Source organism: Atractosteus spatula, chromosome 12, assembly GCF_055471065.1.
Source record: "Atractosteus spatula isolate fAtrSpa1 chromosome 12, fAtrSpa1.hap1, whole genome shotgun sequence".
NCBI classification, from domain to species: Eukaryota; Metazoa; Chordata; class Actinopteri; order Semionotiformes; family Lepisosteidae; genus Atractosteus; species Atractosteus spatula.
This window is the reverse complement of record NC_142717.1, coordinates 30380307-30407247: the sequence shown is the minus strand read 5'-3', so window position 1 is coordinate 30407247 and position 26941 is coordinate 30380307. Positions and strand designations below refer to the sequence as shown.

Here is a 26941-nt window from a genome sequence, read left to right as displayed (position 1 = left end):
TGCTGTCTAGACAACAGTAAAGCTCTTCAAGAAGCACACATCCCTCTATTCATAATTTTATTGATGGCAATTGCCCCATGGGTTTACTTTGTTAATCATACAGTAATAAACATGGCTTTAATATTAAATTGTCTTCCTTATTATCCAAAGTCACCACAGTCCATTTAAACAAAAGATAAAAAAATATATACTTAATACTTTGTACAATACTGGTTTTGGTCCAAACAAAAGTGGATCAGAAAAGCCAATATACCTTAAGTCTTTAAAGAATTCCCAATTCGCATTAAGGTTTACTTAAATGGATTTAGGCAACTTTGAATAATGGAATTTACATCATAAAATCTAAAGACAATACCGAACAAAAAATGATTTAACACACAAAAAAATTAAAAATTTCAAGTTCACATATTCAGATAAAGATAGATCGCAAATCAACCATACTGTATTTACAGAAGTTTATAATAAAATATTGAAAAGGCGGGTTGATGAGAAAAAGAGAAAAGGAAAACGTTAAGAGATGCAGAGAAGTAAAGATTTACAAAGTCCTCAGGAAGAGGCATCTGTTCATTGCCCCTCTCCACAGTCATGTTAGTGCACGGGACACCCAAGCACACCCCAATTCTACACATTCACTTACTTCACACATCATACATCAGTCTCAGCCACTGATCTCACATTTCAGTCTGTACACAAATCCTGTGGCATAGTTACAATAAAAACCTGCTGTGAACATTATACTGTATAGTGGTGCAGATGAAGAGGTATCAGTTTACAAAAGCCAACAAACTGTGGGCTACACGGATAGCCAGACCATGCTAAATCATAACAGACATCGCTTAGGTCTAAATGACATTTGCTTTTGTTGAAGCTGATATTGTCATGTTTCATCTTTTTCCCCTCTATTTATCCATCACCTTGCAGCTCAGGAGAATAGAAAACAAGCAGCGACGAAGATTCAGCTGACTAGAGATGGTCCTAGGCAAACTGACTCAGCAGAGCCCAGAGAGTGAGGTACAAACCAGTACAGGGCACCAGATTTATTTGAAATGAGCAGTTTTAAATCTTAAGTACTTCAGTGTCTATTTCAGGGTTTTTTTTCCTTTACTTCCGGCGTCTAACAGCAGTCTTAATCTTCCGTCCAGCAATTGAATGCTGTCCAGGGGTAGGTGTGTTGAATGAACTCTTAGCAGATCTGCAGATGGAAAAAGAACCCCAAGATTAAGGACAGAATAAATGTCAGTATTCTCCACTCCACATACTAAGACCCCACAATTTTGTGATGCTAGTAACATTAGGTTACTAATCCAGGAAAAAGGGCAGTGCTAATCAATGTACAGCCTGCACTATAGCAGGAAGCTGCTTTTTGTAAAACGTGTATAACTATACAATGAATAAATCGCAAAAAAAACAACAATAACAGAGCAGAAAAAACTTCTAATTAACTACAAAGAAAAAGCCAACCGTCTTACTTTGTGGATGTTTTTACTCATTTTGAGACATACAAAAAGATAAAATGGTGAGAGAATGAGATCAATCCTAAGGCTGGTATACCACAAGAAACTGTAAATGGATTTCCAACAAGGCTACACTTTGTGAAGCCAGAGGAGGGGTTATAGTGATGCTGTAATCATTACATTTCTGTTTTTTCTAGTTTTAAAAATTACATTTGGAAATCACCTAACATTTTGTAGTTTGAGCAATTTACATTTTTGACACTAAAGCGCTCCTGTCCAGGAACAAAAAACACTTATGAAGGACCAACAAGAATGATAGATTAGTTTGGATTGTTTAAAATAAGTGCACTACCATAAGTACTACTTAATGCTTAATGCTGATAGTGAGAAATGTGCACATCACTTTAAAAGAACAACTTTCCTAAAACTAATTCGTAATCACAAAGTTTAAAATAATTAAAATTTGTACAGAAAGGTAAATGAATGTCACTTTTACACTTTTATTTTCAGTACAAAATCTGTGCGTTTTAAGAAAGTCATCGATGTGAGAATGCTAGATCGAAGCACACAGAGCTATTATTTCCAACTTCAATTGTATCTGACGAGCAACTTTTGTTTTAAAAGAACCCTGTTGCTCTTCAACTGTGATGATGCATGGGACCATTGCAAAGGTGATTCTCAAAGCTCTGTGAACCAGGCTTACCCAATGTTGAAGGCTGGGGACTGGGAGAAGCTGAAGCCTGCAGTGGGCGCTGAGGGTTGTGTCGGGACAGCTGGGGCTGTTGAAGGGCCTGAAGGTGCACCGGCCCCTCCAAACGTAAATACCCCACCACTGCTTGGGGCCCCAAAAGCACTAGTGGCCCCAAACTGGAACCCACCACCTGCCAATAATGGAGAAAGGTAACCATGACTTTCTGAACAGAAAGTCACAAACAATGAACCATCTTCTGTGTAGGAAACTAGGTGTGTTCAAATCACGTGTGCTTTTTATGACACATTCAGGTCTTTGCAAATGCAGTGGGAGAAACAAATATATATTAGTGCAAATTAACAGTTACTTAAAATCTTCCCTTGGTTTGTTTGTGCTTCAGACACTGACCTGGATTGGCAGGTGCTGCTGTGGAGCCAAAGGCAGGCTGTTGATTGTTCTGCTGCCCAAACACTGGAGCCTGACTGTTGGCCTGGGACCCAAAGGAAGCTGGCTGAGAACCAGCTGAGAAGAGAGAAGCTGCTGCTGAACCAAACGCAGGAGCACTAGGCTGGCTGGAACCCTGACCAAAAGCAGGCGCTTGGTTCGCACCAAAAGCAGGGGCGCTGGTTGACGAGGATGAAGAGGCAGAGCCAAATACAAATGGAGGAGCAGAGGAGCCTACAGAATGAATTGAAAAAAGTGGAATTTGATTCTTCAATATGCAAAGAGGCTAATCAAACATGGGCTTTAATACAAGATTTCTATGAAAACAAATAAGATGACCGCACTGGTGCTAATGCCCATATGTTACATGTGCCAACTAAAAGTAAAGGTAGGTTTACAGGTTCACAGTCTCAGTTACAAAATCTTTTCACTTTTCTATACAAACCTCCAGACTTAAAAGCACTCTGCAGCTCTTCTTTAAACTGCTTATGACTACAAGACAGAACTCTTTCAAGTGAGCCATAAACCAACTTGCTATGATAATAGGAAGAGAAGGTTCACTTGGAAATTAAGTACTGCAATCTATGTACATGTATGAACAAGTACATCTCATGAGTCAGTCTGGAAATGATCTGAAATGGCTTCTGCCCATTTCCTTTACATTTAAACAGTTTGCATCAGTTGTTTTAAACGGATTAGCACCTCAAGTATAATATGTTTTACTGTTCTAACTGAAGATAGTGTGCATATGTAGTCTTATGTGTCACATTCACATTATTACCCACATTACATGTTCACGTAGTAACTGAGTAACATTTTAAACAGAAGACAAACTGCAGAAACAACATGGTCCTAAAAATCTCATTGTCGCCAAAAAGAGACACTGCTGACCTGTCGAGCTGGCTGTGGAAGGGGCCGTAGCCACAAAGTTGAATGCGGGGGTTGTGTTACTCGAACCAAACATGAAGGGCTGGACTGTTGTCCCAGCACCAGGAGCTGCAGGGGGTTTGGTCTCCTGTGATCCAAACACGAATGTCTTGGCAGGGGTGCCCTCCAAGGAACTGCCTTGCCCAAAGACAAAGGCTGGGGCAGGATTGGATGTGGCGGAACTGTTGGCATTCCCAAAGAGGCTAGCGGCTGTGGTGGGGGCAACAGGAGCTGTGGAGGACAATCCGCCTGCTAGGAAACTGAAAGCAGGCTTAGGAGCCCCTTGATCTGAAACACATCAGATACCACACATTTAAAAAAAAAGTCAAAAGTGCTAATTAGATTTTATTGCTAAAGGGGCTTGACAAAACAACAAGCTGTGTCATTAGCAAATGCTGAATGTTTTTTTTTAAAGTGACCATAATGCAGAACCACTAGCATTGTTTAATCTATTAAAGCATAAAGCATATTAAGTCCACATTTTCCTAAAACTCTGGAGCTTGATTTATAATTCAGAATAAGTTAAGAAACAGGCTACAGCCGTTTAAGACATGATTCCCTTAAAAATATGAATTAAATGACCTTTTTAATTGGGGTCCTTAGGCACTCGTTGCTTTGAAGTTGTTGATATGCATGACGACAAATGACCCAAATATCAAACTGTGGCCAGGATTTAAAAAGAGCCCGACAGACCTTAAATTCAGTATTTATTTAGTATATGTATGTGAATTTACTAACCGGCAGTTGCAGCTCCAAAAGCAAATGCTGGTTTGGGTGGCTCGGCTGCATCTTGCTTCTCAGCTGACTTTGCGAATGAGAACGCACTATTAGTCTCCTCCTTGGGTGGATCGGTCTTGCCAAAGGGGAAGCTGAGCTGCGGGGCAGACTTCTCAGCCTCCTTTCCCGAGTTGAAAAGGAACCCAGAAGAGCTGTTCCCAGTGTCCCGTTTTTCTTCCGGCTTCCCAAATGGAAAAACTGGAGCAGCTGGAGTGGGTGCTGGAGCTGGGGTAGAAGATACCGGAACCACCAGTTCTTTCTCGACAGGCTTCCCAAAGTTAAAACTTAGTGCTGGTGTCTGTTCTACTACAGCTTTCTTCTCCTCCGTTTTCCCAAAGGAGAAAACGGCGGCTGCTGCGGGAACGGATCCCGCCTGCTCTGACTTCTCCTTCGAAGCTGCAAATGTCAAGCCTCCCTCTGTGGGCTTTTCTTCAGCTTTGGCTGGAGTGGAAAGTCCGAACGAGAAGCCTTCCACAGATGGTTTGCTCGTCGATTCCGATTTGTTTTCGGTGTGGTTGCAGGCACTATTTCCAGTGCCAAATGTAATGCCACTTGTGATGCCGAATTTAAAACCACTGCCAAAGGCCTGAGCATCACCCTTTTTGCCATCATCTGTCTCTGTGGATACAGAAGAGCTCGTTCCAAACTTAAAGCTTACTCCAAACGCACCAGATGACACATTATTAGATGATGCACTAGAGTCTGTTGTGGTGGTGCCAAATTTTATACCCCCCTGGTCTCCAAATTTAAAGCCCCCTGTGTTTGTAGTTGCAGGAGATTCTGTGGCAGAGGATGACTGGATTCCAAAAGTGAAGGGAGATGCTGCAGTATTTGATGACAAAGATGTAAAACCTACAAGAGAAAAAATGTAAGCAGTATGTCACTATAGCAACACAACCATTATACTACACTGACCTTCAATTAATTTTCCAGGCGGTATTCTACCATTTACTTTCAAAGATAAGTAAACAAGTCATTTAACACCTTCAATAGAGAATACAAGTGCCAGAGGACTGAATATGTAATGTCTCAGTAGTCAATGGCAAAGGGCTATTTAACAATCTTAGCTCTAATAGGGTGACTACGTTCCTTTGTTACAACAAAATTTACCCAACCAATTTGCCAGCAGCCATATCACCCTGCAATTCACAACTGGCAGCCCACTGAAGCTAAGCAAGTGTGAGCCTGGTCAGTACCTGGATGGGAGACCTCCTGGGAAAAACTAAGGTTGCTGCTGGAAGAGGTGTTAGTGGGGCCGGCAGGGGGCACTCACCCTGTGGTCTGTGTGGGTCCTAATGCCCCAGTATAGTGACGGGGACACTATACCGCAAAAGGATGCTGTCCTTCAGATGAGACGTAAAACTGAGGTCCTGGCTCTCTGTGGTCATTAAAAATCCCAGGGTGGTTCTCGAAAAGAGTAGGGGTGTAACCCTGCCATCCTGGCCAAATTTCCCCTTGGCCTTTACCAATCATGGCCTCTTAATAATCCCCATCTATGAATTGGCTTCATTACTCTGATCTCCTCCCCACTGATCGCTGATGTGTGGTGAGCGTTCTGGCGCACTATGGCTGCCGTCGCATCATCCAGGTGGATGCTGCACATTGGTGGTGGTGGAGGGGAGTTCCCATTACCTGTAAAGCACTTTGATTGGAGTGTCCAGAAAAGTGCTATATAAGTGTAAGCAATGCAGAAACAAGCTTTTATCCAGAGCACATACCTTTGGGCTCCACCTTGGCTCCTGGTCTGGCACTCTGACAGGCCACACACTGAGTGGCCTCAGCTTTATTCTGCACGCAGCACACATCACAGTCCCAGCTCCCTTCCGGCTTCTTGAACTTGTCACCAAATCCCTGCAGCGACCCCCCCAAGGGAACAGGGCCAGCTGTTGTGTCAGCTGGAGCTGCACCTAGCAAAGACAAGTTTCATCAGGGCTCTCTGCACAAAAAGACCATTAAACACTCCACTTAACTCTCACAACCATAAACCTCCGGAAATTGAGACCAAGCATTCAAAGCACTCATTTGAGTTTGACACTTAGATTTTTTTCCAAACTACTGTATTCTGTACTAAGAATATTACGCAAGCCTGGTCAATTTGACACAAGTCACAATTTGCAATAGATTAAAAAGTGTTAATATAGAAGTGTATTCTAGTACAACTCCTCCACCACCTATGCATATTTAAACCAAACCATGTTTGGAATTTCTATTGACACACTGTCTTTACTTTTTCAAGGCCCAATCAGCAGTTTTTCCACACCAATATATTATAAAGTTATTGAAAAATAACTGCATGATCACTAGCATAATACCTATAAAGTGGTCAAGTCCATATTAGAGCCACAGTAGCTCATCAGACCAGAGATCATTCTGGTTATTGTAGCTTTAAATGCACCAAACTTCCTATACTAGTGCACTGCAGTGTTATCCCCCTGCAACACTGGTTTCCAATTTCACAACTGGCTACACTGGAGCAACTGCGGTAAAGTACCTCACTGAACGTACAATAGCAATATCTGTAGTCGGGACCTGAATCCACACCCTATATGAACCTAAAGGCTGAACTGCTATGCTACACCACCCGTAAAAAATCCCTACACTACAAAGTATGGAATTAATTCCAAACAGGTTATGCTAGGAGTAGGCTGCAGTATGGGATGCAAAAGTAAACAAACCAGCAGATATGTGCCCTTCTTGTTAGTGTTAAAAGCCCTCTTTCACCACTACTGCATGTCAGTATAATGGTACTGAACGAACCTGGAGCTAACTGACAAAATAACTGATCATATCACCCTCCATACTCCTCCACTGATATTTGATAATTTGTCTGATCTGCATGAGACTGTCAAGTGCAAACTTTCAGTCTGCTCCTTTCCAGGACATCTAAGTATTTTGCATGAATATTTGCTGGTAGAAGCAACAGTGGTGAGCCTTGCTGCCTCACAGAGTCGAGTCCTTGGGTTCTGTGTGGAGTTTGTATGCTCTCCCTTTGTGTGTGCTTTTCCTCCATGTGCTCTGGTTTCCTCCCACAGTTCAAAGACATACTGATAAGGTTAATTGGGTTCTAGGAAAAGTGTGTGTCTGCCCTGCAAAAGACTGGCATTCCATTTAGGGTGTACCCTTTCTTGTGCCCACTGCTTGCCAGGATAGGCTCTGGCTCCCCAGCAACTCTAAATTAGAAGAAGCAGATAGTGATTCACAGCTGTGTAGTACCACCTAGTGGCTAGGTGGGGTTAGAGTAAGGATCCTAAGCCCTTCCTAATACAGCCCAGTTACTGGGGAATTCTGCAGCATGGGGATTTCTGCAGAAACAGTTAAATGCCTGAAGAAAAACATTTTAAAGCCCGAACAGTAAACATATTAGTCATATGTAACGCATAATATTGACCTTGTTGTAGGAAACCAGCACTTAAGTAAAAAAAATCCAGTTTCTGAAACATCCCCCAGGGAGCTGCACATGCCACTTTAAAGTGGATCAGGAAACTACTTAACACATATGCACTACTTAAATTTGAGTATTATCGGAAGTTATGTCCCTATCTCTAGTTTACAAATAAAGAGCCTACCTGCTTTTGTACTTTGACAGGCGACACACTTGCCGTCTTCTGCCTTATTCTCCACAAGGCACACCTCACACTGCCAGGCACCCTCCTTCTTCTTGAACAGTCCCCCAAACCCAACCCCTGAAGACACCGTAGACACTACTGTGCTGCCAGCAACGGTGCTACTGGTTGAGGAGCCACAGGAAGTTGCTGTCGACTTGGGTTCTGAAACAGCAGGCATGGTCAAGGCGGGCTTCACTCCAGTGCCAGGCTTGGGTGTCTCACATGCCACACATTTAATGACATCAGACTTGTTCTGTACTAAACAAGTGTCGCACTCCCAACTTCCAGCTGCAGGTCTGAATTTGTCCACAAAACTAGGCAAGGGCTCCGTTATGGAAGGTTTACTGCCACTGCCAAGACCGGGACCTTGTTTGAAAGAGTCTGTGCCTGGTTTAGCAGTTAGGCAAGCTACGCATTTGCCATCAGAAGGACCGTTCTGCAAAAGACAGGTGTTGCACTGCCAGGAGCCAGCTGCTGGTTTAAACTTGTCCCCAAGCGGAATGCCTGAAGCAGGAGAGTTTCCACTGGTGTTTGATTGGAAAGGCTTGACCGGGATAGGGGTGTTTCTGGATGTCAGAGGAGAAGAAAAACCTGGAAAAGTTGAATACAGGAAGTCACATCTTTGCTTTAGCTTTACTTTTTCACAAAAGGGGTTGTTTCTCAGACCTTTCTTTCACGCGGCTGGCTGTCGCTCTAGAAAACATTTAGAATAAGACTGTTTAATCTGCATACAGGGAACAAAAGGGCCAAATGTAACAACTCTGCCAGGAAAATGGGAAGTTAATTAAATATCTTGGCAGGATGGCATCTGTAGAATGCATAAATGGCCCTTCTGCCTAAGAGCAGAGAGATTTCTAACTGCATTAAAAAGCATATCTCTGGAGGCCAGATATTTAAGCTAAAAACCAATGTCCTTATGACCACAAAATAGAACTCTTCAACACAATCACAAGCAGATCAAGGTCATGCCCTAAAGAGGAAAAGAAAGAAGATGGAAGGCAACACCAATAACTGGACATCTGAATTTCTTTTTAAAGCAGAAGTGGACAGCTGTCAAGGGCTCGCCTATGTAGCAATTGGGTACCATCGCAATGAGGAAAACCAAAGCCGCCTGGCCACAAATAATGTGGATTCGTTAGGCTGTCTAAACTCAGATCACTGGGCCAACAAGACAACCACATCCATTCTAACAGCTTTCATCTCATTAAAAACTCTGCACAAATTCCCATTTCCATTTGCGTAAAACTATTTAATTCACACAGTGGTCTATAGCTGTAATGTTTAATCCAAGTACAAAAATCTTATTTGACAGCTGCCAATCACTTCGATCTAATGATAAAACCCCTGTATCAAAGAGGAAGAAAGAGGACCTGTAACCACACTTTTTCCAACACTGTCAGAGCCTTTCCTTTTACAAGCTACAAGCTCACAGAACCTTTAAGAGGTGGCACCAACTGGAGGAGTGGACAAACTCTGACACCTTCTCAGTAGTCGTGTGGTAAAATGGAACAACCTACCCAACTATAAAGGAATTCCAACTAATTGCATATCAACACTAGGGGAATTTCAGTCACAGCTGGGAAATGAAAGCTCAGACATAACCCACTGTCACTTAACATGAAGAATTTGATATTTGAAAACACTAAACTCTAGGTTATGCAACCTTGCCAGCCTTTTCTTGATTAAAGAAAAAGCCTTATCCAAAATGAACTTATTCACATAACTGCTTTATAATCCTCACTCACTGTCTGTTCCTTTCACTTTCCACATTTATTATGCACATTTATTATGTGGTCAAACATAGAAATGACGTCTTTAAGGAGGATGAATTAAACTTGTTATATCTGGCTTGCTTGCAATGAAATTACAAAACTTTGTGCAAATGGTTTTCTTAAATTGGTCATCCTTCAGTGATACAGAGCAACCACTTCAAGGTTTCTGTATATGGTTATTGCCACAGTAAACATAGCTTAAAATAGGCCTATGCCAAAGATAAATAAAGGCCCATAACAGCCTTCTGTACAGTAGGTAGGTGTATAAAAATCTGGAAATAAAGTAGTCGGTTCACAACACCAATCCAAAAGGAAACCACTTACCTGATCCCTTGAGGATGTCTAATACACTGCCTTCCTTTAAAGTTTTGGCTGGCTTAAAAGGACCCTCAAACACCTCATTGTTCTGTGCAGAGCCAGAAGTTGAAGATGATGCTAAAGAGTTTTTAACTGCAAAAATAGAGAAATATTAGCATTTTAATAACTCTGCTGCAATCCAAGAAGTATTTCTGTAATTTCAGCACACCACAAAAAAACAATGACTCTTAAGTAGCTAAGGATACCTGATAAATACTACATAATATAGGACAAAAATTCTTAAAAGAACATATATAGAGATACTTTCAATAGTATGTCTTCAGCTAAGAGTTAAATCAAAAGGCAATAAAGCTACACAAACTAACATCATGCACAAGTACCGGCAATGATACACCTTTAGAGACATTCATCAATATGAGCTATATTGCCTGTGGTTTTCTCACCTGGTGTCACTGATGAGGGGTAGGTCTTGCCAGTGGAGTTGGAAGGAGCAGTTTTAGCGACAGGAGCACTAAATGTAAATCCAGCCTAAAGAATGATTAATAGTCAATGGTCAGACAACCAAAATGCACTTACAAAATTTTAGGACAATTGGTTAATTCTGAGTACATCCTTCAAGTACTTGTTATACATTATCAAAAACTTACTCTTAGCTTCTGTGCACATTAATATCTATATATCATGTTAAGCATTCAAAACTGGTTTTAAATAGGAGTGCACAAAGATACCTGCTTGGCACAAACAGAAAAAGGTATTCCCAAAAGGCCTTTGTCCAAAAGTGAAATACTGTTCTGCATTTCACAAAGCAGCCCAACCCCAGATTGCATCATTAAACTGAACTATTGCATGAGTGCCATTTGTATATTTTTTAAGTTAAAATAACAGAAAGGTAAGATTAACTGGATTTTGGCCTTCTGGGATCCAAACTAAAATGCATTTAGACATTTCCTCCTTTAAAACATTTGGATGAATTCATGTTATCATTATTCAGTTTTTTTAACTCCTGGGACACTCACAGATGGTGAAGGAGGTAGAAGGTTTGGCTCTGTTGCTTTGACAATGGGAGAGGAGAAGGTGAAAGCAGCACAGCTTGGACTAGATGTGGCAGAAGGTACCTGAGAATAAATGACAATGACACTCACACAGAACGCCAGAACCTTATACTGAGCACAAAATAGTAGAACAATACCCTTAACATAAAGTAAACACCAAAATAGCAACCATTATTCCAGTATTTGTTAATTCATACCATAGAAAAACTAATATTGGACAAATTCTACAAAAGCAGTCCAAAATAAAACCAGGCAGCTATGCTTCTCAGCTTTATCCCTATGAATATCATAGAACTAGGACAGGATCACACACTAACTTATTATGCACTGCTATTTTTTCTGTTTGGCTAACATGAAATGTACACCCACAGAATTTGAAATGTTAATATTATTCTTACAATATATTTAAACAAATACAGTACAACATATTGCACAGCAAAACGGTACACTACATCTTCCTTCTGCCACAATAACAGCATTAGACGTTTTCTTTGGAATCTCTGGATGACATGATTCATGACAAAAAATAACAGTGTACTGGTTACTAGAACACCATTCATATTTAAAGAAAGTCTGAAAAATTGTCATATAACCCATTTTGCATAAGTATTAGCTTGGTGCAGAGGACTTACATGACTTGATCGTCTAATTTGGACCATGCTTATAGATAAAAGTGGCAGGCTATATGCACAAAGCACATCATTGTATGGAAGATGCTGCTGGGAAAGATGGATTTAAGGCTTTCTGCACCTGCAGTAACCTGTCGCAAGTGTAACAACTTTGGTGCACATTGTAAAATCTAATGATGCACTTTTCTACACTAGAGAACAATGAAATTAACAGTAAAAGGAGCAGATTTAAGGCAAACCAAATTATTAACACTGGAAAAGGGTTGTGAAGGAAAGACTGTTGAAAAATTATGCAAATGATAAGCTAATTGCAGATAAGTGTGTGAAATGGTTCTGAAAGTGGTACCTTAAACAGTTAAACCTTTAGACTCCACAGCTTAAGCAAAATCTTAACTGAATATTTCCCTTCATATGCAGTTACTGCACATTTAATAGTTTGCAATTCTTATACCACTAGTGTACAAGATATATCACTACAGGATGCAGACCTGAGAATATTTAGAATTTCATAAATCTGTATCCCATGTTGGAGGGTTGGAATGATAGCTAAGAAATCTTTGCTTCCTTGCTGATATTGCAAGACCCAGTTTAGTAGCTTACCTTGCTAGTAGCAGGCACACTTGCAGCAGCAGATGGAGGACAGACAAAGCTAAAAGTGGGAAGCGCTGATGTACTGATGGGCAACGAGGTGTTTGGCAGATCAGGCACCTCTATAGTCTATAGCACATTTAAAACAACCAATTACTTATTTGGACAGATTAGAAATCGTAAATGTATTTTAAAACTGCTATTATAACACCTTTAAGGCAACCAGCCAAAGCTATGAAAACCCCGCCAGTCATCATTTCAAGACACGCATCACAATGTTGAGTACAGATACTGTGAATTGCATGTAGAACCAAATGGTTATATGGCAAATTTAACATACTTGCAGGTCATGTGTTAAATCTCAGTCCATAAAACAAGGGATGTTAATAGCTACTAATAGTAAATATACAATGCCAAATACTTTTCCATGTACTTTAGCAGATTTCCCAAATTCTTCCCAGATTTTAATAAAATTGTTGGTCATCTTGCTATTAACAGTTATGTAGAAATTTAATAAATTACTAGAAATTAGTGGAAAAAAGACTTAAAAACAATACAGACAATCTAAAACTACCTTAACAGTTGAATGACTGTGATCTAAAACTATAAAGCAGCTCCGGTTTGAGCAAATCTTGAACACCACAAACAGAATAATTATTCACGCTTTTGCTTGACTAAATATTTCTGATGCCCTGCATGCTGTGACACCTTCATGACACATACATACCTCATTTTCCAGAGTATGCTTGGAAGAGTTTTGAAAAGCTCTCTCCCTCTTCATTTTACCACCTGCCCTGCTAGAACCTGTGCCATTGGCTGCAGGAGTGCTGAACAGGGGGTATGAAAACCTGTTTGTGCTGAAGGAAAATAAAAACGATGAGAAGCACATAATGTAACAGACACCTAGAGAAAAGGTAACAATTGATACTAAAGATCATGTTCAGCTTAGTCTGAGAAACCAATGCTGAATCTTGTTTATTTGCTTATAAATCTAATAATGTCCATCAAGAAACATTTCCTTCATCTTGCTAATTATCTTCAACTGCATGACTGATCTAAGTCTTTAATGTCGCTCAAAGATTTAAATATTAGCTAGGAGGCAATGAGATATGTATTTTTTATATTCACATTATGGCAGTATTTCACTACAAATGTACTTGTCTCACCTCTGAGGGGGTTCCACTGTTATTTCAGCATCTTTGTTTGATTGTCTTCCAGCCTAAGGAACAGACAAATGTTGAGCATATACATATAAGGACACTCTTCAGAATGGATTAATGACATTCCGACATCTTTACTCACCCTGTCACGGTTTTCCTTCCATTTACGTGAACTGCTCAGGCTACCAGAGGGAGTCAAAGAGGGCTTGAAAGAAATGGATTTGTTCAGAGCTACTGAGGCAACTGCTGGGGTCATGAGCTTCTGAACAGGAGGGTGGGCAGAATCAACCTGGGAAACAGAAATGGACAATCACAGAACCAAAACAACCTCAGATTCCCAGGGATGAATGACAGCAGAATTTTGAGATGTGCAGATGAAATTAAACAGGATACCGATGTCTGAATGTACTGTGCTTCTGGAGTCAGGGTCCTAGACAGTATTTTCCATATTTATGCCTTTCACAGTGATAACCCTGTCAATATTGCATTTTGATTACATAACATTGTGTTAAATTCTACATTCATAATGTTGATGTAAAGAGGAATATCTAATTAATGGAAAGCTTAAATTTAGGCATAAAACTACTTAAGATGAATAACGCTGTAGATTAGGGTGCAGAACTCCAGCCTTAAGCAGTCACACTATCTACAGGCTTTGATTACCTAATCTGATTATTGGTTGAACTGTACCAAGAAACGTTTCTCTCAGGTTCTTGACATGCTGAAGGCAAAGAGACCTGCACGACTGCTGAACTGTCATCCTGGAGGACTGGATCGTTGGATTAAAGTACCATGGCTTAACAGTACAGCAGCGGTGTGTCTAACAGGAATTCCAGGCTTATAACTGAGCCCCTTTTAAAAGGTCAGTTATAAAAATTAGCATAGAACTATAATACTATAGCTGTATGGGGCAACTACAGCTTGTATTAACCAAGTGGGTCTCGAAGGGGTTCTTCAAAGATCCTAATACAAACTGATAATGACTATCAGCTGCTCACAGAAGCCTCTGACTAATGTTTTTCAATAGGCACATATGAACACTTCAGATACTGAACACATTTGCCGTGTTAAATGGAGCTGGAGAATGAAAGTACAAATTGTGCTCGCTGCAAAGCAGCTGTGCAGAAATATCACAATTTGCCAAGTTAAACCTTAACTCCTATTTACAGTGGGAGAGTTTCTATGTGTTTTAATATTTCTCCAAACATACTCCAAAAGAAAACTAACCCTATAACAACACTCCAATTAACCCGTAATTCTGTAAATACTAATACTCATAATACTCATTCAAACTGACCTGAAGACACTTACCTTTTTTCTTTTCGGCTGGAAATTTGTAACATCAAGATCACTCCTATCCAGCGACTGTAAAGAAATAATTCAAATTAGAGAAAAAAAAGTATGGCACTAATATTTGAAATATCCTAAGACCGTATCCTACTTACTGTGGACAAAGGTGAGGGTAGAGATGATGGGATTCTTTTAGCATCCTGTAAAAAAGTAAAAAAATAATAACATTCAACTGCAAAACTGTTCAGTTCAGCATTTAAATATTGAAAAATAAATTGTATACAAATTCTATTTCCCCTATTCAAAAGAATATCTACATTCATGCTACATTCTTAGAGCTTTATCGGGTAACCCAAAGGGGAAGGTAGAAGCCTTTGTTGCACAATGGCCAGAAAGAAAAATGTCCACGCACCCTTCAGTCTTCAGACGGTTTTTGAGTGACATATTAATTAAAAAATAGATGAATCACCTTCTGAGTTCATTCTCATTGAAGAGACAAAGGTTTTTACTTTTGAAGACACTTACTGCCAAAGGACTTGACATCCGCTCCAAAGACTGCAAAATTCTTCGAGCAGTGGCACTTGTTACTCCACAAGATGAAGAACTAATTGGCTTTGCTTTAACTTGTCTTCTCACAGGAGCCTAGAAAAAAATAAAGCCTCGTCAGTTTTTCAAAATCCAGTCTTTAAAAATAAAGTAAAATTTAGATTCAGTGAAATCCTGTTTTATCATTTTTGACAAATAGTTATTAATGACCTAAGGAATTGACATTAAATGAAAATTAACAAGATGAACACTAAAAATGAAATATTACTAATCTTACAGAAACTATCAACATTATCTATCAACATAATACATTATCTAAGCACTTTCATTGCAGACACAGACTACCTTTTTCCTTGCCCATTCTTAAGACCACAGTCCAACTAAATTAAACGATTCAATGTTTGACAACAAAGTGACCTTGATCAAAACATAACATTGTCTCTACCGATATTCTGGCGCACAACTTTGTTGGGCAACAAACACCAATGAGAATGAGAAAGGTCCATCTGAGTCCCTGAAAAAAAGTTTTACAGAGCTTCTAACATCAGCTTCAAATAACTGGATTAAAGGATTCAGGAACTACAGGGTACTCTTGTACTCTGTGAACAGCTGAAGAGAGAACTGTCATTTTCCATACTGATGAACATAGAACAGGTGGACATGTTTCAGCAAGAACTGACTGCGAAGCTTAATTTTAAGGAGAAGAGATGAGTGCTTAGGAGTGAAAAGGCAAATATCCTTTAGCTTTCCATATTCTACATTTTAGCATGGACATACTGATTAATCATAATTAAAAAATCAGATTGGGATGGTTCTGTATTTTTTTTTAAATTTGAACCTTTTGGTTTAAAACGACTACAACAAGATGCTGATTAAATTCACCAAAGGAGAAAGTATAATTTTACACACAGAACACTCATGATAGAGCAGTACAGAGGGATCCAAGCTACAATGGTGTTGCTGCTAAATAAAAAAAGATACAGATAGTAAAAATAATAAATAACTGACTGCACTGCTGACATGATGCTCTCCCATGTGCACAGTTAAGCAAATAATTAACAACTATTTTGTACGTTACATTTTGGTATTACTGCATACACAAAACAAGATGGATGAGAAAAAAAACATTGCATTTACAGGTTACATTTAAACACTTTCCAGTGCTGATTAATATGTTAATATGAAAGCCATATTTTGAAGAATCAAATCTAAATTCACAGTAAGTGTAAACGTAAAACAATTCCACAAAATAACATTTTTTCAAACAATGAAACCTGTAATTCGTATTTCGCAGGCAGTACAGGCAGCCAACCCATTCCACCATATTTACTGTATACCAGTTTGATATAATCTCTAATTCTGTCACAGTCCAGTGAAAAACTCAACTACCAAACAGAGCACTGGAGAGACCATATAATCCAGTCTTACCACCAGCCCTACCCTATGTTGCCCACATCTTGTTCTTCCACATCATCACTATCTAAAAGCACCACCTGCAGATTCATATCTAATGACTTCATGGCAATCTCAAAAGAAAAATTAAAGATGGATAGGTCAATCTTTCATCCACTCAATCAATGTAAACTGAAAACATTTCTTCATTGAACTTTTTTACCACATACAAATGTCAGTATTGACATTTAGAAAATCAAAACATTTGATTTTGGTTCGATAAACTCAAAACCTGATTTAGAAAATTAAGAGGAACATTTTCACAGTCAAGTGTCTGAGTTTGAAAACATACATTTAAGAAAAATATCCAAGTATGTGGAAACATTTTTAGATAACTAAACATCTAGGATTAACTAAAAAGGAAATGAACCATAAGGACCAGTTTTCAATAAAAATGGTCCATTGTTTATAGTAACTTGTGAAAAGGCAGGCTGAGATGTTTGAGATCAAGTTGTTCCCCAGAACGTCGAGAAGTAACACCTTCAAAACCTTCTACTTTTTCTGATATTTAAATCATAAAAATATTGCTCTTGTACAATAATCTGCACTTTCAAGTATTTTAGATTGGTGCAATCCTGCAGAGAGGCTTTACCTGGTATGGCGTGCCACGTATTCTGGAACTTGTCCTCACTGCTGCTGCCCCTCCATATGTGGTCTTTCCAGGATAGAAGGGAGAGTCACCAAGCTGAGTAGAATTGAGTACTGAATTGTTTGCAAGGGTCTGAAGAAAAAAGGATGATGAATAAACACCGAAGGACTGTTTAACTGCCTTTAACAATTGCTAACAATTAAAGACAGCAGACAATTTCACCTCATCTGAAGTTTAAAAAGGAAGCAGAATATTGCGATAATTTATAATGGATTTATGCATACTTTTAAAAAGTCTCAAACTTTTAAAAAGGTGAATCACCTCTAGACAGTTTAGAGAAAAATTATGAAGGCGGCTTGAGGTCAGAGAAGAGTTAAGGATCAGTGAAGGAGAACTCACACTGGAAGAGTTTCCAAACACAGACAGGTTGAAGGCTGGCTTCTTCAGACCAGCTCCTGCTTGATGGGGAACTAAGCGCTCCACCTCTGGGGACCACAGAGGGGGCAAACAGGTGCTCTTTGAAGTGGTCACATCTGGAAAGGGAAACATTCAGAATGTGGGAGGACCGTGGACACAGCCCTGCTCTATTAAAAATACTATCCCCCCCACATAAATAATGACATAGCCCATTGACATCCCAGTAATTTTGCAGCTTGAGGGCAAATTACAACTTAAAAAACATTCTGTGTAATACACACTTTAAATAAAATGAACCAATACATAATCCTCCATATACCAGAGCCAAAGAGTTAATGAAGGTAAAATTTAAATTAATCCACTGTACCCACAAATCTCAAGCAGCAAGATTTCAAGATTTAACATCTTTACTCTCAAGTATGAGGGCTGGTGGTAAATTATTCCCCGTTACACTTTCATAATGAACAATTTAAAAACAATGTGGATAAGGTTCAGTTGTACAAATGGTTTCATATCTATTTTCTAATAATCATTTACTAAGTTAAAGTTGGACAGAATACTATTTAAATATCTATTAATACATTATCCTTTACGACTAACACTAATGTTAATGTGACCTGAAAACCCTATATCGGGGTTCTACTAATATCAGTGGAGCAAACAAAACCAGGAAAATGCTGCTGAATGACATCCCATGTTATCAACCAGGTTTAATCTGCTGCACAAAACCAATTCTAGACCCTTAAGGAAGCAAAGACAGCTCCATACCTTTGTCAGAGGCCCTTGAAGAGAAGCCACTGGTGGTGGAGATGTTGTCGTCTTCATGCTGAGAGGTAGAGTCCTTTATCTCCTTGACCAAGGAAAAGCCAGAGGAGCTGATGGGGAAAGCTGTGGATGTGGAGGGCTGGCTGTGCAGCGCAGGCGAGTCCAGTGTGGAAAGGTTCAGGTGACTGCGGTTCAGGGGTGGCCTGGCAAGAACGTCCTGGAAGTTCAAGGCTGACCGACTGGTGGAGGGCTCTGAAAGAAGCACATTCACATTTTTAAAAATATTTAGAAACAAATAGGAACATAAAAAAGGTCACAAAGAGGAAAGGTCCTTTCTACCTCTTTATCATTAGTAGCTAACTCATCCGGCCGCATCTTTGATGTACCCAGAGAATTGGCTTTGACAGCATAGCTGGCCCGTTTGGTCAAGAATAAAAAGGTTTAGTTTTGACAGCCTGACAGTGTAGGACGTTCCTCCAAAACCAGCAATGCATCTGGTATTCTCTTGACTTAATTCCATATAATATTTTTGGAACGCAGGAAATTACAAAGGTAGTCTTCACAGTCTGTTGCATAATTTTAATACAACATTCTGTAACGTAAACTATAATTTACATTAAATATTAACTATACTGTATAGTTCAATGTATAATTATCTTTTTTTGCCTTTTTTATTTCTTTCCAGCATTGTCAACAAGATGGAACTATAAAAACTCAAGTAGGCTCCTTAAACCCCGTATGTCTACATTAAAAATTATCTGCCACTTGCTTGCCCAGTCTAGATATTATATATTTTTTATTTTCACCTGCTGCTTCTAGTACCAATTCTCCCATTTTGGTATAATCTGCCAACTTGATTTAGTTCACTATACCTGAATTTAGATTGATAGAACACAGGAAGTGGTTTGAACATAGATCCCTGTCGTGCTCCACTTATTACAAAACCAACTTGAGCAATCACCCCTTACACTATACTTTAAGTATTTCTAAATCCAATCACGTCTTACGAGAAACATTATAAAATCTCAGTACACAACAATACGTATGCACCATGTATCCATTTCTATTGCTTGATCCAAAATACTTAAGTAATTTTTAAGTATTTTTTTTAAATCTTAAGTAAAACCTACCTTTTCTAAATGCACCTCGGTTTTCCCTTAGAATCTTACATCCAAATAGGTGATCCTCTTGTTTAGTTCTAATTGTTTCCATATACTTACATTTAACAAAATTCAGATTTATCTATAATTACTTAGCTGAGTTTTGTCACTCTTTTTGTAGATGGACACTACATTATCAGTTTATACATTTCCATCAAGCACATGATTTTAAAACCATTCTACAGGCCTGTATACCTTAATCACTGATAAGAAAAGCAACACAATGAAGAAGTACACACCAAAAAGAGCTGGTGTATTAAAAGCTTTGCAGCAATTTAATGACTAAAGCGTCACAGGGCTTCTTATGTGTCATATGGGTAGTTAATTTATAAACGTCTTATGTTAAAGAAATCCAGACCAATTCCTTTCACCCATCAAGCCAAAACAATGGTTTAGTGTTTCTTTTAACAGAAGATCAATGCCTTCCGGCATTAGGAAACATTTAAAGGTCACCAACGTGTTTTAAATCAACATCGCCTTTTTTTACATATGAAGAAATGACTACATTTTGTTTCCAAAATCCAAACCACAGCTGTCTTTTCATGCAGATGCTTTACAGACCACCAAGACACTATTTGATCAATTAATTACAAAGAATTACGACTTTAATGGCAACACAACCAGCGCAACTGGAGGTCACCTGCAAAACAAATGTTTTTTTTGTATGTTGCACTTGGTAACCAGTTTCTCACAAGGGAAGATGGCTGTAGGTTGCTGGTAAAGCATTCGGTGTTTGAGCACTATAACCCTTTAAACATCAGCATTCAAATTCTAAAGATTTGTTAACAAGAAGAGTGTGTAAAAAAAAAACCTGTATTAGGTCAAAGAGTTCACTTAAGCAGTGACCACAGCTGAAATTACCCAGCTCACCTGCATTACTGGTAGCGGGCTCCTGGGTGCTTGTCCTGTCTGGAAGGTGGACTACGTCCTCCTCATCGCTGGGATCTCGGCTGCTCCTGTGAGTCTCCTGCTCATCTGCCCCTTCCCTGACCTCCTCTGTCTCCGTGTCTGTCGGCTCACCATTCTTGAAGTACTTCTGCAGCCAGCCTGGGACGATGCTCTTCACCGTGTCAGTCACTCTGCTTATAATACCTTGCTGCTGTACATAAGAGAAAACAAGAGGGACGACTCAGCAAAACTGCATAAAACGAGCCTCAAGGAAGAAATGGATTAAACCAAGGAATGAATCAGACAAATAAGGATGTGAAGAAAATGATTAACCATAAAACACAGCATCCACAATTGCTCTGTAATCTGCCCATCAGAATAGCCTCAGAAATAACACGTATAGGTACACACTGAGTAGCCACAGCATTATGCCAAAAGCACAGAGGGATCCTGAGCTATAATACCTATAAACTTTATCCTCTAATAGGGAGAATTTCAAGATTCCCATATTGGAAAGGCATATACAATGTTCCAATTTATTTTCAACAATCTTTGTACATTAAAATGCAGTTTTACTCTACAAACAGTAAAAAACCTATGTCGGTTGACACTTTGACCTTTGAATGTGTAACCATTTAAAATGATGGAACCTCACTTTCAAATGCCAACAACTGCCTCAGCTCCACACAAGTGACAATACACTTGCCTAGCTTGCAGGGAGCCTATTGTGAGTAGCAGCAGTATGCAGTAGCATAATACAGGAGCCCTGGACCAGGAGATCATTGACGGGGCTCTAAGTAAGTTGTACACTGGCTTTTACTCTGCTTACAGCTACACCATCACATTCATTCCATAAAGGAGGTTTTGCCATCATAACATTTAACACATACTGTGCTAAGTGCTGCAACATAAAATAAAGCCAGGTATCAAGATGGGTTTGAAATAAAACATAATATATTCAGACCATTCATGAAACTATCAGTGTGAAAAAAATCATGTAAATTGAACCATGGAGAAGTTCAGAAAGAATACTGAGAGAATGTTTTAAGGCAAAAGTGGCAACAAAAAACATAAGTATCTACTAAAACTGTATGTAGAACGTAAATTAGTATGTGTAAAATTTAGACAAAAGCATCTATCAAATATTTGTAACCACTTTATCAGCCACTAAAAAGACTTTGATTAGCACATGGTCACATTTACCCGAGTACGTCTAAAGAACGTTTTGAAGAAAAAAGGAATATCAGCAAAAAACAGTGGTTCGTTCTAAACTTTTCTAGTAAAACCCCTTTGCTAGTGTTTTTGCTGCAGAAGCCATCTAATGATACATCTGGATTTTAGTTTAATGCTGAGGAAAAATATTTGAATTCCAAATAAACATTTTGACAGACAAACAAAAAACGATACAGTTGATAACCCTGCCTAAGATGTTTGTGTACAGGAGCAGGACAGAAGCTGTGGCGTGACCCCATAGTCACGCATCTGCAGAGAGGTAATGCTGAGAGCACCAAGGGTGCCTGCTTTTTAAGAAAGATTGAATATTCAAATAAAAAAAGCTTATCACATTGTCACAGACTGCTAGCACTGCCTTAGTTTTGTCTTAATGGCAGCTATACTAAAATGTAGATTTTAATGAGTCTGTAAAGTCTTTCACTAAAGCAACTGCATGGCCTAAGTTTTAAAAACAATTTCACTGGAGAAACTGTTCCAACCCAGTAAATTCAAGCATGTTGGGGCACAAGAGGGCACTGTCAAAACGCCAAGGGTTCAGCTAGAAAAGAGTCTGAACAAACTTCCAAACAAACATGCAGTTAGGAATCTGGGTCAGCTGTGTGTTTCAGACCCGAGTCTGCCTGCTCTCAGGTCCTAGGGGAAAGACAATGCATCGCACCCACAATCTCAGAGAGTTTTTAATCCCCTCAATTAAAATAACCACTAATTTAAACGAAAAATTCAATCCACAAACTGAACAGGAATGAAAGCTTTCTACAGCATATTCCCCAAAAGCCAACCATACTAGCTGACATCAGCTCAGTAACCCTTTCGGCCGATAAAATAGCAGCACATCACAACAAAGGGACACTTTGAAAACATTAGCTTCCTTCCAACGAAAAAGTTTAAATAAGCTCCATGTTATGAATGAAAATAAAAATAACCAGAAAAAATAAGAACTAGGGCTTTGTCCAAAATGTGCATTGGCAGCCCTACTATAATGCTGCCAAATTAACTCTTGTGAATTTAACTCAAGGCAAATGTTTGGGAGGTAATGCCAGAGAATGAAAAAAGCTTATAATCATGTTGCCATCTCAATAAAGAGACTCTGAGCTATATTACAATTTCTAAAAAGGCACACTAAAAAGACACTTTTTGATGAAAAGAAAACTTTGGATTTGATCAATAACTGACACTGGTAAACAATGAATTAATCTTCTTTGGCTGTAATTTTTTTTATACTTCATTAAGAAATACATAATCAAAACTAGTTTTACCTTAATTTTTGGTTCACAACTGAATGATGAATAATGACGCTCATTAAAAAAATATCCCTCCTTCATGATAACAGAAACTACTAATGCCAGACAGCATGACAACTTGACCTGTAAGAAAAAGTACATTCCTGACTCAGCTGGTCCTGAGCTATGTATTGAGTGCAATGAGTAGATAATTAAAACAGGACTGTGTGGTCCTGATGCAGATGCCTGAATGAATGCAAGCAAAAGGGCTGTAAGTCAGATGATGCAGATGCTGATATGAACCTCTGGAAAGCTCATCACATACTCAAAACCTGGGTTGAGACAAAATGTTGGGTTAAAACAACCTGTACGTGTACCTTACACTTACACCAGAAATGAAACCTGACATATCCACACTCCCCTTCACAACTCTAACCTTAACTATCACCAATTCTTCGATGATAACCCTATACCAAATTTCTAACCTGAAATTTGACCAGAGTACATACTGAGCTGTCAAAATTCGGATACTCAGCACGCCGCTTGATAAAAAAACCTGGAAAAAAGAATAATTAGGAGTAAATGCTAAGAGCTGATTTGGGATGTGTTTTCAAAGAGATGTTAACAATTTGCTGAAGGGGACAATTTATAACAAATTTACGAATAGCTGCCTGATATTTCAGTCGTCTGGCACCTTTAAAAAAATACATAACCTCTAAGACAACACAACTGACAATACAACAGAGGAAAACAAAATTAAGATGCATATGGATTTGTTGCCCTCTTCAAAATGTTCTCTAGTTAAATGATCACATTTGGAGAATCTGTGCAGGAGTGTCAAGTTACTACAGAACTCATAGCAACACAGAGTATTCTGACTGCATGGCACAGGGACACCTCACTTCCCAGCCTATCTGAATGTTTTCCTGAATGATGGGTATGTGGCATTTAAGCCATGTATAAATGATGGGAGTCCCAAAAAACTATGCAACCCGATTCAAAGCTTCCACTGCAGATGTACTGCCTCATAGGTTGGCCACACCATTAGCCTGTCACGTTTAAATTAGAACGTGCCCTCTGTGTGGTATGTCTTCTCCCTGATTCTATACGAGTCTTCTCCATGTGCTCCAGTTTCCTTGAAGACACGCTGGTCAGGATAACCGACTCTCTCATTGTCCCTATGTGCGTCTTTCCTGCAACGTACCATCCAGAGCGAGTCTCACCTTCTCACCTTACACCTTGTGACCCTCACTAGGAACAAACAGCTTTCCGATACTAGATGAACCAGAACTCCAGATGTAGCACAGCTTTCAGTTCTCTTTCACTACACATTTTCCTTCCCCTTATTTTGGACAACTTGTGTTTATTGGTGCTAATGAAATCCTGCACGTCAATGCTATCAATGAGCACTCCCCCCCACTGAACTTTGATTTTTCATTCTGCACAGTGAAAGCGCATCGAAAGACCAGGACAGACAAGAAGAAAAAATATCCTGCAACTTAAGGCGCAGATTTTTTTAAAAAAAATTAAACCTCGTTCCTAAGAGAGAAGCATCCAGGAGACGAACTGGCGTATTATGTAACAGGTCCAGTCTTGCATAATTTAACTTTTCATGAACATGGCCTATTTAAACCAATTTTTGTACCTGCATCATGAGTGTAACCATTACAGATCTAAGATAAAAAAACAGCACAAAAAATCCCCAAGCAGTAGCAAATCTGTTAACCAGTTGTATTTTTTAATGATTAGGTTAGATACTACAGTTCTCCTTGGTGAAATCCTAAATTGCGTCATAAAGTTTGAAACAAAGGTTGCGAGTTAACAGCAAGATGCTTCAGTGTGAAGCAGTGAAACTCACAGCTCAAGCGTGTGAATGACTTCATCTAATACAAACCTACACTCGGGTTCTTCTTGACAGAATCCACATGTCCAGAACTTGGAAGGATTTAAATGGAATTGAAAAAAGTTACATATAAAAACATTGTTATACTTTAATGGTTTTAAAAGGGGGCGGTTCTTTTTCAAGCTTTTTGGGTGTCCGGACATGACGATATTTAAAGAGAGACGAAACTTAGAATAAAATACAGCACCCCACGAATAAACCACTTTTAATTGGGTTGGTTAGCGCATACTCCTCAATAACGGAGATTACATTTTAAACCTCACACTGGGAAGTGCAAAGGTTTAGGAATACAATATACTTATCCCGCTGGCGTTATAACATCAAATACCGCAAAATTTCGGCGATCTGCCCGCTTAACGACGTGATCGCAATCACTGCACTGCGCGATCCGGAGACACATGCTCGGAGCACAAGAGCGGTGCGATCACCCTGACTCGCCGTCTGAAAGGACGGAACTCGGCGGTATCGGGGATTAATTCCGTGAAGCGAAATTATTGGTGCTTTCCCCTGTTTCCACTTGGCGAGTGTGTGCACGCCACTCTGACAAGAGTTACAGTCTTAAAGCAACATGCGGGGCCTGGACTCGCTCCAGGGTGGACGCACGTTACATTTTTAGCGCCCGAAAAAAAAAAGTAAATAAACAAAAAAAAACCACCGAAGTGAATACCAATAAAATCGCAAAATGAGGCAAAGTTCAAGTACTGCTTAATGACAATCAAATAATGCACCCCTACTGCCTCTCCACGCCACCGCTACTCGCAGTGTGCTCCTGGGCTGCCTTATTTCCCCGACCTCCCCGATGTGCCCAGCCTGCCTGCGCGCCCAGTAGGCCGCAGACACCAAGTACCAGAGAGCGCAGGCCTCCGAGGATGGGGCAGACCAGGCCGCAAGACGCCGTTACCAACACACAACACCTGACTACCACCAGAGAACAAGACGCCGCCGTTTTCTATTAGCCACAAAGCAGAGTTCAGTTTACCTGTTTGCCTTTGGCGTAAGGTTTCGAAGCGATGTGGTACCTCCTAGTTCTGATTTTCCCTCCTCCTGCAGCCGCCATGGTTTACTCACAACAGCTCACCGCTCGGTATCGGATACTCTTCTCCCGTCAGCCTCCGAGAAGCCTGGCCCGCCGCTATACCGACATGCATCGCGGGCGAGGCGTATGCCAAGGGTTTGTGGGACCTGAAGTTCTGTTTTCTGGTACGCCTCGTGGAAGAGTTTACTTCATTTTTTGAAAATAAAAAACTGAATGCGTCGGATAAAATCATACATTCGTCAAGATGTATTTTTTATTAATCACATTTGTACACACGGAATATTACCATTTATAGACACGCCTTTGAAACCTACAAAAAGGAATTTGGGTACACTGACCTGTTCAGATCTTTTATCTTGACGACGTTTAAGCAAATAGGTTTTAGTGCTAGAATTTTACGAGTGACACAGTTTGTTACCTGTACTTTAAATTGAGTTGATTGAGTGAAGGTTTCCGCTATTCTGAGTACCTCAATTCAATTCCCATGTTCCAGGCTAGAAACACTAATTTTGTCAATGCTACCTCTAAATGAATTTTTTAGCATGCTGACAAAAGATTAAAACTATTCCATGTGAATGCAATCTAATTTAGTAACTTAAAACATTACTTACACTTGATTTAACCTTTGCAATCTCAATGTTGTGCCCAAGCATTCTTTTGTTCTTTTTTTATTACTTCCTCATACTATGTAGTTGATGACAGTGAGAATTCAGTGTACTTTGCCTGCTAAGAATAAGATCTCCCAAGGCATTGTGACATCACCCAAGCACAGTCAACACACCAGAGGTAGAAAATCAGCATATATTTTATTTTAACTCCCCTGGGGAGCTGGAGTACAAATAGTACTCTCCGACTCTGAAAATACAGGACAAGAAACCTGAAGACGTCTTGAATGCCTTCCATCCAGGTGCTGGCCATTCTCAGATACCTTCCAAGCTGGCCTTGCCTGCAAGTTGCTCTCAAGCCAGGCAGGAAAGCAACCCAGCTGCAGTCAAGCACCTCTGCGTACAGCTTTCACAGTCTCC

General features: G+C 39.6%; 1 protein-coding gene across 2 annotated transcripts; it reads right to left on the bottom strand.

The window, feature by feature from the left end:
- Positions 1 to 44: 44 nt before the first annotated feature.
- On the bottom strand, positions 45 to 25991 carry nup153 (nucleoporin 153). Of its 2 annotated transcripts, none has more exons than XM_088929204.1 (22): positions 25860 to 25991; positions 20507 to 20735; positions 18480 to 18728; positions 17694 to 17827; positions 17298 to 17426; positions 15233 to 15349; positions 14863 to 14907; positions 14729 to 14782; positions 13560 to 13706; positions 13424 to 13476; positions 12985 to 13114; positions 12270 to 12386; positions 11005 to 11103; positions 10432 to 10516; positions 9995 to 10120; positions 7860 to 8489; positions 6012 to 6200; positions 4255 to 5145; positions 3481 to 3804; positions 2554 to 2823; positions 2158 to 2335; positions 45 to 1192 (listed from the first exon to the last, which is right to left on the bottom strand). In XM_088929204.1, exons 1-22 carry the CDS (start codon positions 25935 to 25937, stop codon positions 1102 to 1104), a joined length of 4365 nt encoding a protein of 1454 aa, XP_088785330.1. In that variant the 5' UTR covers positions 25938 to 25991; the 3' UTR covers positions 45 to 1101. The 2 variants fall into 2 exon arrangements, with proteins under 2 accessions (XP_088785330.1, XP_088785331.1); XM_088929205.1 differs by having other exon boundaries at positions 20507 to 20732; positions 25860 to 25965.
- Positions 25992 to 26941: the final 950 nt, after the last annotated feature.

Coding starts and splice junctions, on each gene's coding strand:
- nup153 (XM_088929204.1), bottom strand. CDS start 25,937: ATGGCGGCTGCAGGAGGAGGGAAAATCAGAACTAGGAGGTACCACATC. Junction 10,517..11,004: donor TTCTACCTCCTTCACCATCT/GTGAGTGTCCCA, acceptor ATCATTCTTTAG/GCTGGATTTACATTTAGTGC. Junction 5,146..6,011: donor AGCCAAGGTGGAGCCCAAAG/GTATGTGCTCTG, acceptor TTTCTCTTGTAG/GTTTTACATCTTTGTCATCA.